Source organism: Alternaria arborescens (genome assembly GCF_004154835.1).
Source record: "Alternaria arborescens strain FERA 675 chromosome Unknown contig_13, whole genome shotgun sequence".
NCBI lineage: Eukaryota > Fungi > Ascomycota > Dothideomycetes > Pleosporales > Pleosporaceae > Alternaria > Alternaria arborescens.
Genome location: NW_021167868.1, coordinates 767,944 through 785,999, shown reverse-complemented (window position 1 = coordinate 785,999; position 18,056 = coordinate 767,944). Strand labels below are relative to the sequence as shown.

Here is an 18,056-nt window from a genome sequence, read left to right as displayed (position 1 = left end):
AGGCGTCCAAACTATCCAGAACATCGAGCTCGCCGTACCAACATGGACATATAGCTGGAGACATATCTAACGGCTCGAACTTTTGGTCGCTGAGTCCCTCTTGTCAATTTGCTGCTCGTCTTCCCCGACCAGACACGCGCAAGTATCCTACTCACCCCTCACACATCGACGTAGTAGTGAATTGTGCCGGTGTAACGCAGGCAAAGCTATTCTCTGCATTGGATGAAGGCCAAATTGATAGTATCATCAAAACCAATCTAACTTCTGTGATGCAGGGGACGAAATTCCTCTTACGGTACTGCAACCCACTCAATAGCCGTGTAAATGCGCATGCTGGCTCCCTTATTTACGTGTATATGTGCTGACCATATTGATTTTTGCACAGGAACGGTTACCTGGGAGGCAGGACTAAGGAAGATGCTGATGTCCCAGTCATTATCAATGTCAGCTCGCTGTTAGGCCTGCAAGGTGGTTACGGGGCTGTTGCATACGCAGCATCGAAAGCGGGAGTATTGGGTTTCACTCGCGCTCTGGCTACCGAGTATGCTAGTCACAAAGTCCGCGTCAATGCCATTGTACCTGGATACGTGGAAACGGATATGACAAAAGGTGCGTCGAATCATATGGTAATACAAAATGATGGTTTTTTTTTTGACGATCAACAGACTTGAATGCCTCTGAGCTTCAACAACGTATACCGTTAAATCGTTTTGGCAAACCGGATGAAATTGCTCACGCAGCACTGTTTCTCGCTGAAAACAAATATGCACACAATTGTGTATTGAATCTAGATGGCGGCTTATCTGCCGTCTAAGTCATTTACTACTACAATGTTTGAGATCTTCCCAATGAGTTGCCATTCCGGCCTTGCATTCCGGCCTGGTGGCTTTCTCCAGACGTGATTCCTTCCACCAAATGCTCCTTAGACTGGGGTATGCCAATGGATCCAGAAGACGTCCATGGCGACGACTTCAAATGGCTGACTGATGTATGGTACAGGAAAGGAAATCTATATGCTGCAAGCGCATCGAATACCGAGCCGTTGTTCCAGGTGCAAGGATGTGGTGAGATGGCTGCAATGGACATAAGCAATCAGCCTCCAACGCTTATGATCCAACGTCGAGAAGAAAAAAGAGTGAAGTATATCGTATACTTTAGTGTCGCCAACAGAGCCCATGACGAGACGCAAGATGATGGTTGGCTGACTTGCAGCCAGCAATCAAGCTAGTCGCCAAGTCGTTCAGTCATCATCAATGACAATCGCTCCGTCATTCTTGTCGTCTTCGATAGTGATGTGGCCATCGTCTTTCTTTTGTGACTCCTCGATGACCTTACCCTTCTTCCGGACGAGCTCATCCTGGAGACCTGCTTCGCTGGCTGTGCGCTTCGCAGCACCATTCGTGTTTCCGTTGCTGATATCCGTGACGTCACCGTTCAGAACGGTGCCGTTGACAGTCGCATGGTCATTGGTCTCTGGTACAGGCATCTTGGGCTTTGTCGCAATCTTGACCTCATCCGGTAACCTGAGTGGGTTTGCATTCTCGGTGAAATCTTGGTGTATCACAGAAAATACTAAATCAACCTTCCCATCTTCTTCCGAATCATCGGAGATTGTGAGGAAGGTGTCGCCGTTAAGGCCGAGTTCCTTGAATGTCTTGTCGAGATGCATGTCCTCGTCGATATCGTAGAGTATATCCGAATCTCGCTTGACACTGAATTCTTCTCCATAGCCCAGCTGTTCCTTCAGGATGAGGTTGACCAGATCGCTCAGTTTCGCACGCGGTAAATCGACATGCAGTGTGGCATAGCATACGCCGCAAGTTGCACAGCGAGGATTTGGTGGCCGCAGTGACTCGCTTGAGATAACGCGCTCAGTGCTACGGGTAAGGAAGACCATCTTGGCTTTGTCGAGCTGTTCGCGCATGACTTTGAAAGCTTGTAGAACGCAGAGACTGGCAGTCATGGCGTTTGTAGTCGCAATCGCAGGAATGATGTTGCCAGCCATTTCTGTATCTTGTTAGCAGCCGTTCTGACAGTGTACATGGTTCCCCTACGCTTGATGTCAAACTTGGACCGCATTTCTATGCCAAAGATATGTGAGCGCAGGTTTGCGCTTGCGACGACAAAGTCTAGCGTGTCCACGTCGTCCTTGTCGAAGCTGAGAATAGGCACCGAGTTCCCAACATCAGCGCTTGCGCGCGTCTCTTCCAGCCGAGTACTGAGTCGCTTGATGCTGTCCACGAAGACGGCGAAATTCTCCGCTACATTCCATGTGACTTGGTCTTGCTGTGCGATTCCTGTACCCACACCCAACGATTCCTGCATAAGCGTGTCGTAGTCCAATGCCTCGGGCGCTTTCCTAGTCTTCCACATGTCTTCCATGCTCCGTAATCGCTCGATATCCTCGTTGAAAACCTTGTCGAAAACCAGTCGCGGGAAGTCCTGGGAGCCCATGGAATCGCGAATTCGCTTCAGCGCTTGTGCTTCCTTTCGTAGATTCGCGACTTCGCTGGCATTGTCGGCATCTTCGCTATGGTCTAGCTCGGGCGCTTCGTCTTCTGAGGTGCCAAAGATCTCGGCGAAGAGATATGACTTGCCCCATACTATGCAGTGGATGGGTTGCGAGGGCGTGCTTCGGATGGTGCATACGGGAAACGACTTGGGGGCGTCTTTGGGTGTGCAGTCGTAGCATTCGGTTTCGCCCTATAGTAAAGTCAGCATAGGAGCTTGACAAGGTATCTGAGTGGTGTTGCGCACCCGCTTGATAACCTGAACTTGGCCGTTGAAGCCAGTGGTGCCACTCTCAATCAGCGGGACATTGGCCGCGAGACACATCTTGTTGACATGTCGCCGCGCGTCCAAATTGTCCAGCGCATTGAAGACGAGGCCGAAGCTCTGGAACCAGGCGACACTGAACTGGCCATCCTTGATGTTGTCGTGGTACGCTACGATGCTGACGTTGGGGTTGAACTTGCCGGCCGACTCTTTCGCAACCTGTCAGGCAGTTAGCGCAAGGCGGGAGATGGTGTTGCGAGCAGGGTCATTGCCGTACCAATGCTTTGGACTTCTTGATATGCTCGTTGCGGAACAGGAATTGGCGGTTGAGGTTGCTGAGGTCGATGGTGTCGAGGTCTACAATGTGGATTTCGCCAAAGCCGGTGAGAACGAGGTTCTTGAGCAGTTCGCAGCCGATGCCGCCAGCTCCTACCATCAAGACGCGTGCCTGCATGTGATTAGCGACTGGCACATGGCATGTCTGCGCGTGGTGCGAGCTACCTCTCTGATGCGCTGATGGAGCGTGCCACCGAGGCTCTGCCGAGCAAACCTGTCGCGTGCCATTGCGGGTTCGGGGGTGGAGATGGGCGAAAACGAAGTCGTGTTGTGGGCGAGGCTACGACATGCGAAAGTTGGACAGCTGCCGTCTCGAGGTAAAGGCGACAGGTGAGAGACGTCAGTGCAGCTGGGTAGCGCCGCTCCACTGGGCCTGCGCCGCTTGCCTTCAGCCTCCGAAGCTTGGCACCTAAACGAGCGCCCTATGAGTGGATCGTCGACCTTAAACGCGCCGGGACACACGCTGGTCGCTGCCCACTGCCACCAAAAACTTGCTTTGCGTCTGGTGGAGTTTGCTAAAGACTGCATACGAGCGGCCGCAGAAGTGCCCTTCATCGCGACTACTGGAATTGGAGCTAGCGTACACGGCCGACCATCATCATGTCCGACGACGAAGTCGACCTGGAGCTGCTAGACCTCATGCGGAAGCATTGGGGCGGTGGTGCCAAAGTCGAAGGTCCACCAGAAACAAAAGTCCTGGAAAATGCCCAGTTCATCTGCGACAACAGCATGGACGTTGCTCTCGATATGCGATCTACCAAAGTCGCCGCGCAGCTTGTTTTTGACGAGATGGAGAAGCGGAACTACACAACCAAGACCTGGTCGGAGCATGAGCTACACCCCAAAGCAAAAGACGAGAGCACTGTAAACTTCATCTTCACCATGGACCTCCTAAACTTTAGCTTCTGGAGCGAGAAGAACGAGGAGGAGCGCTTCGCGGTAGTGTACAAGGGAAAGAGATGGACAGGATATTGGAGTCTGGTTGCAATATTACAACGAGCCTTGGAACAAGACATCCCAATCACTAGTCCAGCTTTCTGGGTTGACCAGGAACAATGTTCAGATGAAGTCCTGCGAACCATCTTCACTTCTGGTACCGACGAGGAGATCCCCATGTTCGAGCAGAGGGTGCGATGCCTTAGAGAAGCTGGACAAATTCTAGATGAGGTGCGTTTGTTATAGATCACGATCACACACACACACACACACACAAGCAGTTTTACTTATGACTGACTTCGCAGGAATTTGATGGCAGTGTGATCACACTCATTGAAGACGCGAACAACTCTGCAGCCGGTCTCGTGAACCTACTCGCTGAAAAGTTCAATTGCTTCAGGGATGAAGGTAGATTTGAAAATAAGAAGGTGCGCTTTTTGAAGCGAGCTCAGATCTTCGTTGCAGACCTATGGGCTGCGTTCGACGGTGAGAGCTATGGCGAGTTCGATGACATTGACAAGATTACCATTTTCGCAGGTATGGTTGAGCATTATCTACATTCGTAGTTCAGACTAACTGGCGCTTCTACAGATTACCGCATTCCTCAGATGCTACATTCATTAGGCATAATCTGGTACTGCCCGCCTCTCGAGAATAAGATACGCCGTCAAGGGATCATCGAATCTGGCCATTCTTGGGAGATGCAGATACGGGGTTGTAGCATCTGGGCTGCAGAGCTCCTCCGTAGGGAGATTCTGAAGCTTAAACCAAACGCCAAGGTCAACGCTATTCTCATCGACTTCTTCCTGTATGACCTTGCGAAAGAGAAGGAGAAAGAAGAGGCAGAGGTGATACCACATCATCGAACACGAAGCATATGGTATTGAGTGCCGAAAGAACGGTGGTGGAACCGACATAAAATTATACTTTCAGTCTCCACTATGGCTGCCTGGTGAAAGCGTAGATCAACAGTTGGTTATCTTGTGTAGACAACAAAGGTGGGGGTGGCCCGGAGCGATCCCTGCCTCGCGATCTACACCTTCGCCACTTCCAGGTTTACGCGGTCTAGAAAACTCAGCACACATCTTCTCGGTTGTCACAGAAAGGTACGCCACTGACCACCGGGTTGGCTGTAAAGTACTCCCTACGCGGCAGGCCGAGACTGAAACATGCATGGCAGGCATGGCACCGTCACGCCTTGCCAATTGTCGTTAGATACCCACGTAAATGCTGGCCATTCACGCTTCGCAGCCGCCTTAGCCAGAACCGTCTATCCGGTATTTGTAGACTTGTCGCAACCATGCGGGTGACACTCGAAGCGCAAACAGCGCTCTCGGTCGTACAGTCAGAACATAGGGTTGGCAACCTAACTCTATTCGTGGGTAGGGTGATTGGGCGAGTGTTTGCTAGGCATCTGGACGGTGAATACATTGCCTATTCGTAGCATCGTTCTTAATGTCTAGATGGACTTTTACATCCCTTGGATCACCGCTATTCCACCTAATACAAAATACACTTGCAAGTCAGGTAACGTCAGTGACTTAGCTAGAAAGCAACTCAAAGCCACGCTCGAGCACCTTCACGTATGTTCACAAGCATTCAAATTGACAACGGGGAACCCCTTCAGTACATTCAGTCCCAGCGCAGGATCAGCAAGCAGCTGACATTCTGACTAGACATTCCCCTCCTATACCATGGGCAATTCCTCCAGTTCTCCGGTGCAGAAGTGTCTCGAGAATGCGATTGGAAAAGAGAATGTTGCTTCCAAGAACACGCCATTTTTCCAACTCTCACACGTCAAGCTGTATAACCTCGATATACCGCTGACGCCAGCGGCTATTACGTACCCCAAAACTACCGACGAGATCGCCGCAGTCGTCAAATGTGCCGTGCATAACAGCCTCAAAGTTCAGCCGCGCAGTGGCGGACACTCCTACGCCAACTACGGTATAGGTGGTCAGGACAGCACCATTGTAGTCGACATGAAGTCTTTCCAGCAATTCTCCATGGATGAGTCAACCTGGCAGGCTACTATCGGTAGTGGAACGCTTTTAGGCGATGTCACGAAGCGATTACACGACAACGGCAAGCGTGCTATTGCCCATGGCACTTGTCCACAAGTAGGTATTGGAGGTCATGCAACGATTGGTGGCCTAGGACCAACATCTCGGATGTGGGGGTCCTCACTCGATCATGTAGAAGAGGTAGAGGTGGTTCTGGCCAACTCGACAGTAGTGCGTGCTTCGAGAGAACAGAATCCAGATATCTTCTTCGCGATGAAGGGAGCTGCAGCCGGTTTTGGGATAGTCACCGAGTTCAAGGTCCGCACTCAGGCTGAGCCTGGTGAAGCTGTGCTTTACTCGTACAATTTCCACGATGGCTCTTCTGCAACAAAGGCTGAGGCGTTCAAGAAGTGGCAAAAGCTCGTCTCCGAACCCGAGCTCTCTAGGAAGTTTGCGAGTCAATACATCTTGACGGAACAATTTGGCGCTATCATCACGGGCACTTTCTTCGGTAGCCAGACTGAATTCGACAGCCTGAACATTACCTCCCGTCTTCCTTCGAGTTCAGGATCTGACTCAATAGAACTTAAAGATTGGCTTGGTGTGGTAGGTCACTGGAGCGAAGATGTGGCTTTGGAAATTGTGGGGGGCATACAGTCTAACTTCTACGCCAAATCTCTCGCATACACAGAGAAAGACATAATACCCGACATCGCAGTCGACAAGCTCTTCACGCATATTGAAGGAGCAGACAAAGGTGGCGCGCTGTGGTTCATCATTTGGGACCTTGAGGGCGGCGCTGTCAACGACGTGGCATCTGATGCTACAGCGTACGGACACCGTGACGCGCTCTTCTATCATCAATCGTATGCTATAAATATGTTTGGAAAGGTAAGGGCTCCACATGTCTTTAATTAACAAGCATTCTTATTAACAATACGCAAGGTAAACAACAAAACTCGTAAGTTTCTTACCGATGTGAACGATATCATCATCGATGCGTTACCAAACCACGACCAAGGAGCGTATGCAGGTTATGTAGATCCTGAATTAGGTGACAACAGCGCGCGCCTGTATTGGGGTGGCAACGTCGATAGATTGGAGCGCATCAAGGCGGAAATCGATCCGTTGGACGTGTTTTCTAATCCGCAGAGCGTACGGCCGGCGAAGAAATCATCAAAAAGGCTGGTGTTGTAGAGTGGACAACTGAAGGTCAAAGTAACTATGTTGGCTGGCCAGAAGACTCCTAGTCTTGATCCGCCATGTTCTCCCGGTTTTTTCTTCTTGTACCGCATGTGTCCTTCCCTCTTGACGATAGAATGTAACGCTGGGCCTTGGTATCAGAGGGGTTGGTGTTACCTACATATGAAGCCAGACCATAAGTACGAACGTCGGGAACACTCTTCCGGTTTGTGTAATTCTTAAATGTGATGACATTGACAATACAAAAGCCCTCTTTGATTTCACTACTATACGTTAGAGCTCAAAGTCATGTAGTCATGTTGTTGTGGAATTGATGTATATGACGTGTGATATAACACGCAGCACGTTTGAGTAACCAATTACATTATGCGTGATGGATGGCACAATGTGGCCATAGGCACACTCTCCGAGCAGCCGTTCATTGTATGCCAATTCGTCGACGCACTTGCCAGTAGCTCACTTGCGCAAGCATACACCACCACTTCTAATTACACAACATGACTTAGAATCGCTTTTCAATCATTTTCGATCAAGTATCTTCGACGCCCTGATCGCGGAACTGGCGGCTAGTCAACGGCCAATAATAGTTGTTTCACATGGCTACCATCCGAGCCCAAATCATACAATGCATAAGAAGCCCAAGTCCAGATAGTCCTGGTAACGAAAGAGGCGTCAGGTAAGTTGATCTTGGTAACTACTATACTATTTTCGTGACTGCCCGTGTTCTTAGTTCTTTTTTTGCGTTGATCTTGATTGTGAGCGGTAATGTACATCGTCATTTTGAGTATTGTTGATGGAATTCCGAACCGTGCATGGGGAACGTTTGTCTTGAAGGGGTAGCAAGGATTGTCTGTGCGGTCGATGCACTAAGGATTCACACTACTGGTGGACCATACATGTCTCTCATACCTCTTCCGTCATCGACATCATCGAAACCAAGCGCTCGACCCACCCATCTTAAGTGTGGCGTAGAAAAAAACTGCTCTGTCCCAGCATTTGGGTATAGAATACTCCCTCACAATTGACGCTGCGCTGGTACGTAACGTGCGATTTGTACCCCGTCAACCAACCAGAACGCCTCGTTTCTAATAGAGCAGACTACTGACATGGGCCAGTCTTCCCAAGGTGCAGGTCGCGCAACTCTTTCGGGATGCCTCCTAAGCCCAAGCAATGGACGTCATGTAGACTGCAGAAGTGGCCTGGACCACTGAGACGTGTTCGTTGCCGCGTCCCAGCGAAGCTTTCCGGCAGGAGCAACCCATTTACATGGCATGTAAAAAGATCCTTACACAACCAGAACCACAAAAGCATTTGGAGTCGAGATGATATTCAAGAGAACAGCACGTATTCTAATTTTAAAGCTCGTAATCCACACCTGTTTCAACGGAAAGATCAGATTTTCCCGGAGCTTGAGGCCAATCGGTTGCAATTGCATACACCCCCACCAATTGTCTATCATGATCTAGTTGATGTAGCGGCGAAGGTGGGGCGTGTCGAGGAACGTATAGGATACAGTTTCAAGAACAAAATGCTGTGCATCGAAGCATTGAAGCTCACATCATCGGCTATACCACTATACTTCGGTGGTAAGACTTATCACGTCGACAGGAACAACCGAATGGCACTGCTAGGTGATCGCATTCTCACGTTAGCTTTGTGTGATACTTGGTTCCAAACGGGAAACCCTGCAGGTATGTTCGACGTGCAGCTCACATATCTGAGCTGAGACAACAAGCAGCAAACTACAGCGAGATGCAAAGCAAATTAGAAAGTCGAAAGGTTCTTCGCGAAAAAGGGAAAGCACTTGGTATACGCGAGAATTTGGTATGGTATAATCAGTGGACCTCAAAGCCCAATGCCAATCTCGATGCCGACGATGCGTATGGCGAGGCGGTTGCCGAGGCGGTTGAATCTATCCTTGGTGCCGTGTGGGTGGATTCTGGGAAAAGCATTGAAACTGTCAAGGAAGTCATCAAAAAAGCCGCGCTTGATACACACAAGCAATTGAAAGTAGATGTTCCGTCTCAGGACAGGTATAAAAAGAAAGAGCTTTCGAAACTCCGGAATTTGGAAAATGAGGTACTCATAAGACGCAAGAAGGAATCGAAACGATCCAGGATAGAATACGAGACAGAGCAGAAACAACTCAGGATAGACAGAGAAAAGAGTCAGAGCCTGAACGAAGAAGCACAGCCAGAGAGCCGCAACCTACCACTAAGATCAAGACTCATACACTTCCTAAAGAGAAGCCTTGGCGCAATGGTAGCGCGTTGGTCTTCGGTTGAAAGCATAAACACCAAAGGATCAAACCCAAATCCGTGCGCAATCGCAGCCGCTAGCAGGCCATCAAAGGAGCGCAACATGTTAAACGATAAATCCGGTCATGACTACCTCAGAGCAGACTCTGGACGACAGCTTTCATCAGTAGCTCGCATAGAGGACGAAGAAAAGGTAGATACTCCGTGTGAGTCAGGCGACCAGGATCCACAGATATCGTCGCCAGCGAAAGAGGCGGGCCGCAGAGCTAAAGATCAATCGCAACAGATCGATGCTATGAGTACAGGTTTGAGCCAGGACAAATTGCCCATGGAAGAGTTGGCGGGTTTGAACACTGAAGACCAAAGACGTAAAGAGACTCTCTGGCTGCGTGCACTTGGGATGCAAGGGATGTTAAAGATGCGGGGTATAGACATAGATGTTTGGAATTTGTACCAAAACATGGAAGTAAGCGTGCGAAAAAACAACAAAGCGAGAGACAGGGTACGGTTACCCGTGGAAGAGTTGCGGGTTTCACACCCTGAACACCGAAGAGTTAACATGAAATGCCGGCTGCGTGCAGTTGCGATACAACACATGTTGAAGACGCGGGGTATAGATATAGATGTTGAGAGTTTATACCAAGACGTCAAGTTCATCTCGATAAAAGACTTGAAATCTTTGACGGTAGAGGAAGCAAGATCTATACAGGAAAACTCGGTTCCTGTATGGAAAATCATCGGACAGGAGAAATTTTCTACCAAGATCAAGTCGGCTTCCCCTGCTCTTGAATCGGGAAGGAACGGCACAGTCACACCTCCAGTCCCAGTGTCAGGTCAGAGACTCTCGAGTTCCCCGGAGCAGCCCAGTCCCAAGAAAAGAGCTCGGTCAGCTAGAAAAATCCGTGAGAAGACTCTTCAGAAGCTCTCAAGACATCTAGAAAACACAGGTTTTGAGAGCGCCTCAGCTGTCAATAGTCGAGACGAAAGGAAAGAGATGAAATTGCGCACTAAGGCTGTCGAACAATTAGAACGAGATATCCTCAGCTCCCACAGAGACATATGGCAAGCGAACAGGACTGCTGATTCATCATGGAAGCCTACCAAACGCTCCTACGACCGTGTCGCCAATATACACCTTTCACGGTATTATCAAATTCTCGCAGAGCAGTTGGCTAGGCGCACTCCAACAACCCGTGAAGCCACGAACAAAGAGGACGCTGGACCAAGGAACTCGTTACAAGAGGACCTTCGAGAGGCGGATATAAATTACAGACCATTCGTTCAATTTGAATCAGATAAGTCAGCAACGGAGGTGCCTGCTACGCCCGCTACGCCTGCTACACCACGACCAGGGCCTAGAAGAAAACTTACACTATATACCCCCAGTATTCGAAGGCACATGATTCTATCTGCTCTTAGTCAAAGAGCATATTAATTATTTCCATCGATGCGGATGCATTGTTACATGTGTAAAGTTTGAATGTACGATCAGCTGAGGGAGAAATACATGCACAGTCGTACATTTGCGTTTGAAAACGTGCCTGTAACACATATATCCTAACATCGAGTCTCGAGATACTGAACCTGCATGAACACTTCTTCAGTACATCTACTGTTACCTCACCAAGTACGACCGCTGGCAAAGGCAGCATCTTCAAGGCTAGGGCAGCTGTGTCACCCCTTGCCGAAAGACATACAGGGGCTGTCTTTACGGTCGAGTTGATATCACGTCTGTGTATAGGCAGCAACGTCGAATATGCTAGTATGGTTGCTTTAGCGATACGGTGGGATAAAAGGTTTCAGCACAATCACTCTGTTGCCTTCTCGGAGCTTCGAACCCAGGAAATTAGATGGAGTGGGAGTCGCGTCAACATGGCATCCAACAAGGTGCATGAAACTTTGGATATACATGATCGAGAGCATGTGCATGTTACCAAGAGCATCTACCGGAAGTGTGGGTGGCTGGGACAAGAAGGCTAAGGCGTTGATACCGGTTGAGAGTTGCAGACAGGGTAACACTGGGAAGGTGTGGTGCAAATATTGTATCTAATGGAAACAAAGTTGGTGGTCAGGATCAAAGATCGATCCCATACATACTCTATTCTAGCTTTTCACAACGGAGGCAGTTGCACTGGCTAGGGTGGCGATTGCGGTAATGATATATCGCCACGCATTCGTTCTCACCCATGTCTCAGCAATAGTCTTCATATCCACTTTCTCAGCCCACTTCTTTGCCGCCTCACTCGCCGTATGTGTATCAGTTCCCTGCCCAGACCTCTTCAACACAACTCCCTCTTCATTCAATATCTCCTGCACTTTCCACTTCCCTGCACCGTTCACTCCAGGCTCCATGTACAGCGCCGTATACGGGATGATACTAGCATTCGCCAGTGCAGCGACAACATACAGTACTGTCGCCGAACAAGAAGAGCTTTTGGAAATATAGGCGAGGAAAGCAGTACTCGAAGTGCCTGTCAAGATGAGGGGGGCGACAAAGATGGGTGCGAACTGGTAGGCTTGAAGCCACTGTTTGGCTAGGAGTTTTGGCGGGGCATGCGTGATGAGGGGCGGCATGACGACATGGCTGTATGCGAAAGTGAAGCCTGAACGTATATGTTCAGCCTATCTTTAGAGATTCCGGCAAAGTTGCATTACCTGTGTATACGGCTGGCGCAATGATTGCGACTGCCTGGAGGATGGGTACGAGAGTGCGGGAAGGCTCACTCATCGCGGCTGATAACAGTAGGCACAAATTTGAGCTGCCGTGGAAATATAAGTGTGTCTGCGTAAGAACGCAGAGAGTTGTTGCAGTAAGATCTCACAAGATATAGACACAAGTGCATGAAACATGATGTTTCAAGCTAGTGCTGTAGTTTAAGCGCACCAGTATGACCTTTAGCTACATATTCAGGAAAAACTACAAAACTGCTGTCTACTTCACTTCACTTGAACTAGCAAGTCTGGAGCTTTGATACGGCCTGCATTCAATTTTCCATATAAAGTAGAGCATACCTGCTTGATGTACCGGCGCTCCAATCCGCCGTCAATCTATACTTAGACTCCGCTGTACAGGTAGACTACAACTGCTCCAGCAGCCCCAAAACTTCCTGTCTCAAATCATCTAGACGAACATCCTTTTTGAACCTTAATCTTCGGCACTGTACCTCAACTTCCCTCCTGTCTTTCCAACTCCTACCCAGTACAATGACGACCGGGTATCCGATCAAATCGGCATCCTTCAGTTTCCATCCTACGCTCTTTCCTGACCGATCATCCAACACAAGATCTACATCTCCGTTTCGAACTTCACCGTAAAGCGCATCGTACACCTCTGTCGCATCCCTATCCTCGGTTTGTGGAGATGTGAGAACGATGGCTTCGTAGGGCGCTATCGCCCTTGGCCAATTCAGACCTTTGGCATCTGAGAGGAGCGAAGCCACGGCTCCAATGATACGCGAAACGCCGATGCCGTGACAGCCCATTTGAATTGGTGATGAAAGGTTTTGGTCTGGCAACGCAACTACTGCGTTAAGAGGCTTGCTGTATCGGGTGCCGAGGTGGAAAGTATGGCCTACCTCGATAGCCTTTTGGACGTCGAGCTTTCCATTGGAACAACGAGGACACGGATCGCCAGTCTCGATGGTTGTAAGGTTCAGGGCGGAAGATTGAGGATTAGAAAGGGATTTATCGTGTTTGTCGAAGGTGAGGGAGGGATCGAAGAGGTCAATGATGTCTGTGGTCTTTTGGAGCAAAGAAGGGAGTGATGAGGATTCTATGCCAGTATCTAGCTCAATGTTCTCTGGAAGTGCTTTTTTGACAGCATGTAGATTGACACATTCATGCCCTTGATTCGCTTTTGTTGTCGCGGTCGAGGACGGACGCGGGATCCATACATTGATCTTTGTCTTCTTGTCGACGCTAATACCAGTGAACGCATGCCAGCTCTCGTCATTTGACGTTGGGTTTTGGCTGCTCTTCTCCGCAAGCTCTTCGTTCGCAATGTAATCGCATGAGTTGCAAGACCACACATTGTCTTCACCTTTGGGTGAAACGAAGTGATATTCATGGCTTAGCCTGCCTCCCATGTTGCCAGAATCGGCATCAGCAACAAGGTAAGGCAGTCTGAGCTCGTTGAACAGATTGTTGTAGGCATTCCGTACTTCCTCATAGGTCCTTAGCGCAGATTCTGTTGAGTAGTCAAAAGTGTAGAGATCTTTCATCATGAACTCCTTAGCCCTTAATAAGCCCTGTCTTGGTCTTCGTTCGTCGCGATACTTCCGTCCAGTTTGGTACAATCTCAATGGCAAATCTTTATAAGAATGCACCATACTGGCTACAAGTGCTGTGATCTCCTCTTCATGAGTCGGCGATAGCAAGAAGCCGGATTCTCTCCTATCCTTGATGCGCAAGAGTTCTGAGTTGGCGGAGTAGCGACCAGTTTGCCGCCATAATGCCTCTGTGGTTATTGACGAAAGCGCGAGCTTTGAAGCGCCGATAGAGCTCATATGCTTGTCGATCAGAGCTTCGAGCTTGTCTTGTACGCGTAGACCTAGGGGCAGAAGGTGGAAAACTCCAGAATGTGCCTGCACGTGATGAGTTAGGGTGGTGGTTGAAATGGAGAGATTCTATATATTTACCTGGCGCAAAAAGCCACCCCGAACAAGGAGAGAGTGAGAATCATCTGAAGATTGTCAGCCAAGACGGATTGGTACTGTATAATGTCTATACCTTGCTCGCTGTCTTGTGGTGATATACCACCGGTTGGTGCCCAGAATTTGGATAATCGATTTCTTGAGTCGGTCTCATTGATCGTTAGACCTTGAATCCAAAGTGGACTCTCAGGTAAGCTGACTTACAGCTATATATCTAACATGTCGAAAGCTCTGAAATGGTGTTCTTTGTATTCGCGGTTGCCATGCAGCCCTACAGATGGAAGTCGCCATGCGCGCACGACTATATGGATGTCTCGCCAGAGTCACGACGGAGAACTGAAACAGCCCAGTCAAGTTTAGACAGAAACGAAACAGTTGAAACGTGATATGCGTTGTGGATGATTTCCGCGCACGGGAGATCTGCCCTCTCAGAGTCGTGCACAGACCATGCCGAATCTCAAAGCGCATGGAAATATTTGGAGATGCGAAGCCGTCTCTCAATTGCTTCGCGACCACATCTCACGTAAGCATTCCTGCTCCTCTATAGAGACTGGTTTTCCTGGAAGAGTACTAACTGTCATACAGAATGCCTCCAAGGATACGTATCAGGCCGCGTGCCCTCCGCGCCTGCGCTTCACACCCTACCCACCCCATCTCTCTACCCGCAATCGCGACCTACGCCTCGGTAGCAGCTGCCTCAGCGACGACCCCCGCACCTCCCATTCAGCAGACACACAAAGCCGCGCCCCCAGTGCTACGATACCCGCCCACCCAACCGCCCTCTCACAAGCCGCCGGAGGTCCGCAAAACGCAACTGCACCGGCAGTATCAATCGCTCCTCAAGTCCTCGCCTTTGATTTTGATATTCCAGCACAACAACGTCAAAGCGGTAGAATGGATGAGCATAAGAAGGGAATTGGCCATTGCACTACGCAAGCTGGATGCGGAGAGGGCGAAGAATGGACAAGAGACGCTTGCAGATGAAGTTAAGATGCAGGTCATCCAGACAAACATCTTCGCAAGCGCATTGAGAGTTGTCGAGTTCTTCAACCCGGAGCAGTCCATGTTGGACCATGCACAACACCCCACAGACCCGCGCACACCCACGAGCGCGCAGATACCGCAGACGAGTAATGACGCAGAGGACGAGCGCTTTACACACGGTCTCTCCAGACGGGCACACGAAATCGCAAACAACAGGAAGCTAAAGTTGGAACTAGAGCCTCTACTCTCGGGTCCTCTCGCTGTTGTCGCCTTCCCCGATGTCGCTCCCCAGTACCTCAAGGCCGTCCTATCCATCCTGTCACCTTCGAAGCCCGACTTCCCTGCGCCAAGCCGGAAGGCGAGTCCAGACTACTACGAACCAGCGGTACAGGCTGGTCTTCAGAAGTTGATGCTCTTGGGTGCAAGAGTAGAAGGCAAGGTCTTCGATGTGGACGGCACGAAATGGGTTGGCAGCATTCCTGGAGGTCGCGACGGACTCCGAGCACAGCTTGTGCAGATGCTGCAAGGTATCGGTGGAAGTCTCACTAGTGCTTTGGAGGGTGCGAGCAAGAGTCTGTACTTCACCGTCGAAGGGCGAAGGATGGATATGGAGGAGAAGGAGAAAGGACCTGCTGGTGACGACAATCAGTCATAGAGGCATATTGAGCTGTGTACGTTATGATCTGTAAGAACCAAGAGCTCCATCTTAGACTCCCATGGAATCCTTAAGAGCATGTGACTGCGTATTCCATAAATGGTAGTAGCACACTGTGGATCAGTGACGAAGCAGAAGCTTAATTACTTACCGGAACAACGATCTAGATTCCGATTATTCTGACACCACGACCAATCCTTATTACGGTTGCAGCTTGAGAGAACAGCCAACATACTCGAATACTTCTTGGTCGTCTAGAATATAGTCATGTGACGTTAGGCCCGCTGCAGCTGCCTGGATGTTGACTCACTGAGTTTCTATAAGAAGCAGCCACACGCGAGAAACTGCTTTGCTGTACAGAAATACTTGTGTTTGCAACAATGCATCTACCCAACGAAGTCCACGACCTCATCATTTCAGATCTTGAACCGCGAGAACGCTTCAACTACCGCCTTGTCGGCCACTCATTCGCACAAACCGCAATACCACACGTCTTCAGGCGCATCAATGTCTCGCCCGTGGTATCCAGTCTCCACGACCTGGCACACATTGCAAGCCAGAAGCATCTAAACCGCCATGTGACACACTTGGGATGGGACAGCGATCGATTGCGCCTCGGAAACAAGAAAGGTCAAATCGATCTTGGAGACACACAGTGGGAAGCCGTGAGAGAGATATTGCCCCGAGATGCGAACGAAAGCGAACATCATGAAGATATTGGCATGCGTATCCTAACCCTAATTCTCCGCCACTTTCCCAATCTCAAAACATTGGATATTGATATCTGGGAGAGCTCTGACACTACCGAAAGATGTCTTGATCCTTCAGACTCTTCGTCTATGATCCGGGGCGAATGCGAGATGTATACACTCCTTACAGCAGCGCATGCCGTGGGATGTCAGATTACCGAGTTCAAGCTCTCCAGCATAGGTAGACCGCATCCGCTTTTCCGTTCGGAGATCTGGCCTTCCCTCGTTCCTGTGTGCAAAGACCTGACATCTTTAAAACTTCCCTTGAACTTCGCTCTCAGCGTCGAGGAGAAGGAAACATGGTTGAGGGAGTACAAGGAAATAGAAGATCAGATACCAGAGGATGAGCGCACGACAATCTTCACAGGGTACACAACAGTCCATTCATTCCACAGCACAGCGGCGCAGATAGCTTCATTCCGGGCATTCCTTAGTACACTGAGTAAACTGCAGACGCTCGAACTGACGCTCGAAGCGGGGCAGTGGGATGAACACGTCGACATGGATGCTCATCTCAGCCTGCAAGGTCCTTCTCTCGAGGACGTGCTTCCTTCAAACGCTTTTCCGCATCTGCGTACGCTGGTGTTGGATCACCCTAACACGTCAACTGCATGTCTCAAATCTATGTTGACTAAACACAAGGAGACATTGGAGGTGGCCAAGTTTACCAATGTCGCGTTCGCATTTTGTGAAACGCAATTAATGTATGGGGGATATGAACCTAAGAACCAAGGGTGTACGGCGTTGAAGGAGTGGGTAGAACTTGAGTTTGAGTTGGACGAGTTTGACTTAACTTGCCTAAATTGTGGATCTAATCTGTGGCCATGCTGTGTAGCAGTAGGCGGTATTAGATATTGTTGCTGACAGAATAGCGAGATGGATAGGATGTAGGCTTGGGTTTGTGGGGATTTTTGGTCGGGGAGACGCATATTTGGGAGATACAGAATGAATGATGAAGTCTGAAGATGCTTACTTTAATGCGAAGGATTTGAAACGTACTGAATGTGCTAGCCATTTCTGCAAACCTAGAGTCTTTTCGCGACGGGGAACTCATAATCGATATCCTCCTATTTCATTACTTCCACTACGCAACCACTACATCTTACGTGAGCGCAACAAGTACAGGTATTTTGCCACAATGCTATCGGTCCATCTCCACAATCACTCTGCAATGATCAGCTTGATTCCGACCCGACATCTACGAACATTGACTTACGCAATACCACACCACCGTCCCACCACGTTCTCGAATACCATGATAGCAACTTTGTGTAGACCAACTGGCTTTCTCGTTTTTTGTTCTGATTGGCTCCAGTTCGATGTATCATCTGGGTGGGATACACAGATCCGATCCGTCTGCTGTAATGCAGTCCAGTCAGCCCGCATCTCAGATAAGTCGCATCTCTAAACTAACCACACATGATAAAGGGCAGCAGCAAAGAACGCGACGCCCTTGTGGCATTCTCGAAGCAGAATATCCAGTGGTAGAGACGTCGAAGATGGAA

At 49.5% G+C, this 18,056-nt stretch overlaps 8 protein-coding genes across 8 annotated transcripts; 5 read left to right on the top strand and 3 right to left on the bottom strand.

The window, feature by feature from the left end:
• Window positions 1-1,240: 1,240 nt before the first annotated feature.
• AA0111_g6406 (Ubiquitin-activating enzyme) lies at window positions 1,241-3,339 on the bottom strand (the record flags this gene model as incomplete). The annotated part of the gene is made up of 5 exons (XM_028652625.1): window positions 1,241-2,007; window positions 2,055-2,703; window positions 2,758-2,994; window positions 3,053-3,223; window positions 3,277-3,339. The coding sequence occupies 5 exons, from the start codon at window positions 3,337-3,339 to the stop codon at window positions 1,241-1,243; spliced, it is 1,887 nt and encodes a 628-aa protein (XP_028506017.1).
• Window positions 3,340-3,711: 372 nt separating this feature from the next.
• AA0111_g6405 (hypothetical protein) lies at window positions 3,712-4,934 on the top strand (the record flags this gene model as incomplete). The annotated part of the gene is made up of 3 exons (XM_028652624.1): window positions 3,712-4,278; window positions 4,353-4,584; window positions 4,639-4,934. The coding sequence occupies 3 exons, from the start codon at window positions 3,712-3,714 to the stop codon at window positions 4,932-4,934; spliced, it is 1,095 nt and encodes a 364-aa protein (XP_028506016.1).
• Window positions 4,935-5,741: 807 nt separating this feature from the next.
• AA0111_g6404 (hypothetical protein) lies at window positions 5,742-7,247 on the top strand (the record flags this gene model as incomplete). The annotated part of the gene is made up of 2 exons (XM_028652623.1): window positions 5,742-6,941; window positions 6,996-7,247. 2 exons carry the CDS (start codon window positions 5,742-5,744, stop codon window positions 7,245-7,247), a joined length of 1,452 nt encoding a protein of 483 aa, XP_028506015.1.
• Window positions 7,248-9,005: 1,758 nt separating this feature from the next.
• On the top strand, window positions 9,006-10,946 carry AA0111_g6403 (hypothetical protein; the record flags this gene model as incomplete). The annotated part of the gene is made up of 1 exon (XM_028652622.1): window positions 9,006-10,946. One exon carries the CDS (start codon window positions 9,006-9,008, stop codon window positions 10,944-10,946), a length of 1,941 nt encoding a protein of 646 aa, XP_028506014.1.
• Window positions 10,947-11,614: 668 nt separating this feature from the next.
• AA0111_g6402 (hypothetical protein) lies at window positions 11,615-12,239 on the bottom strand (the record flags this gene model as incomplete). Its single annotated transcript, XM_028652621.1, has 2 exons — window positions 11,615-12,114; window positions 12,167-12,239. 2 exons carry the CDS (start codon window positions 12,237-12,239, stop codon window positions 11,615-11,617), a joined length of 573 nt encoding a protein of 190 aa, XP_028506076.1.
• A 349-nt stretch (window positions 12,240-12,588) lies between these two features.
• Window positions 12,589-14,016, bottom strand: AA0111_g6401 (hypothetical protein; the record flags this gene model as incomplete). The annotated part of the gene is made up of 1 exon (XM_028652620.1): window positions 12,589-14,016. The coding sequence occupies one exon, from the start codon at window positions 14,014-14,016 to the stop codon at window positions 12,589-12,591; it is 1,428 nt and encodes a 475-aa protein (XP_028506075.1).
• A 733-nt stretch (window positions 14,017-14,749) lies between these two features.
• On the top strand, window positions 14,750-15,802 carry AA0111_g6400 (hypothetical protein; the record flags this gene model as incomplete). The annotated part of the gene is made up of 1 exon (XM_028652619.1): window positions 14,750-15,802. The coding sequence occupies one exon, from the start codon at window positions 14,750-14,752 to the stop codon at window positions 15,800-15,802; it is 1,053 nt and encodes a 350-aa protein (XP_028506074.1).
• A 380-nt stretch (window positions 15,803-16,182) lies between these two features.
• On the top strand, window positions 16,183-17,243 carry AA0111_g6399 (hypothetical protein; the record flags this gene model as incomplete). The annotated part of the gene is made up of 2 exons (XM_028652616.1): window positions 16,183-17,125; window positions 17,194-17,243. The coding sequence occupies 2 exons, from the start codon at window positions 16,183-16,185 to the stop codon at window positions 17,241-17,243; spliced, it is 993 nt and encodes a 330-aa protein (XP_028506270.1).
• Between the last annotated feature and the right edge of the window lie 813 nt (window positions 17,244-18,056).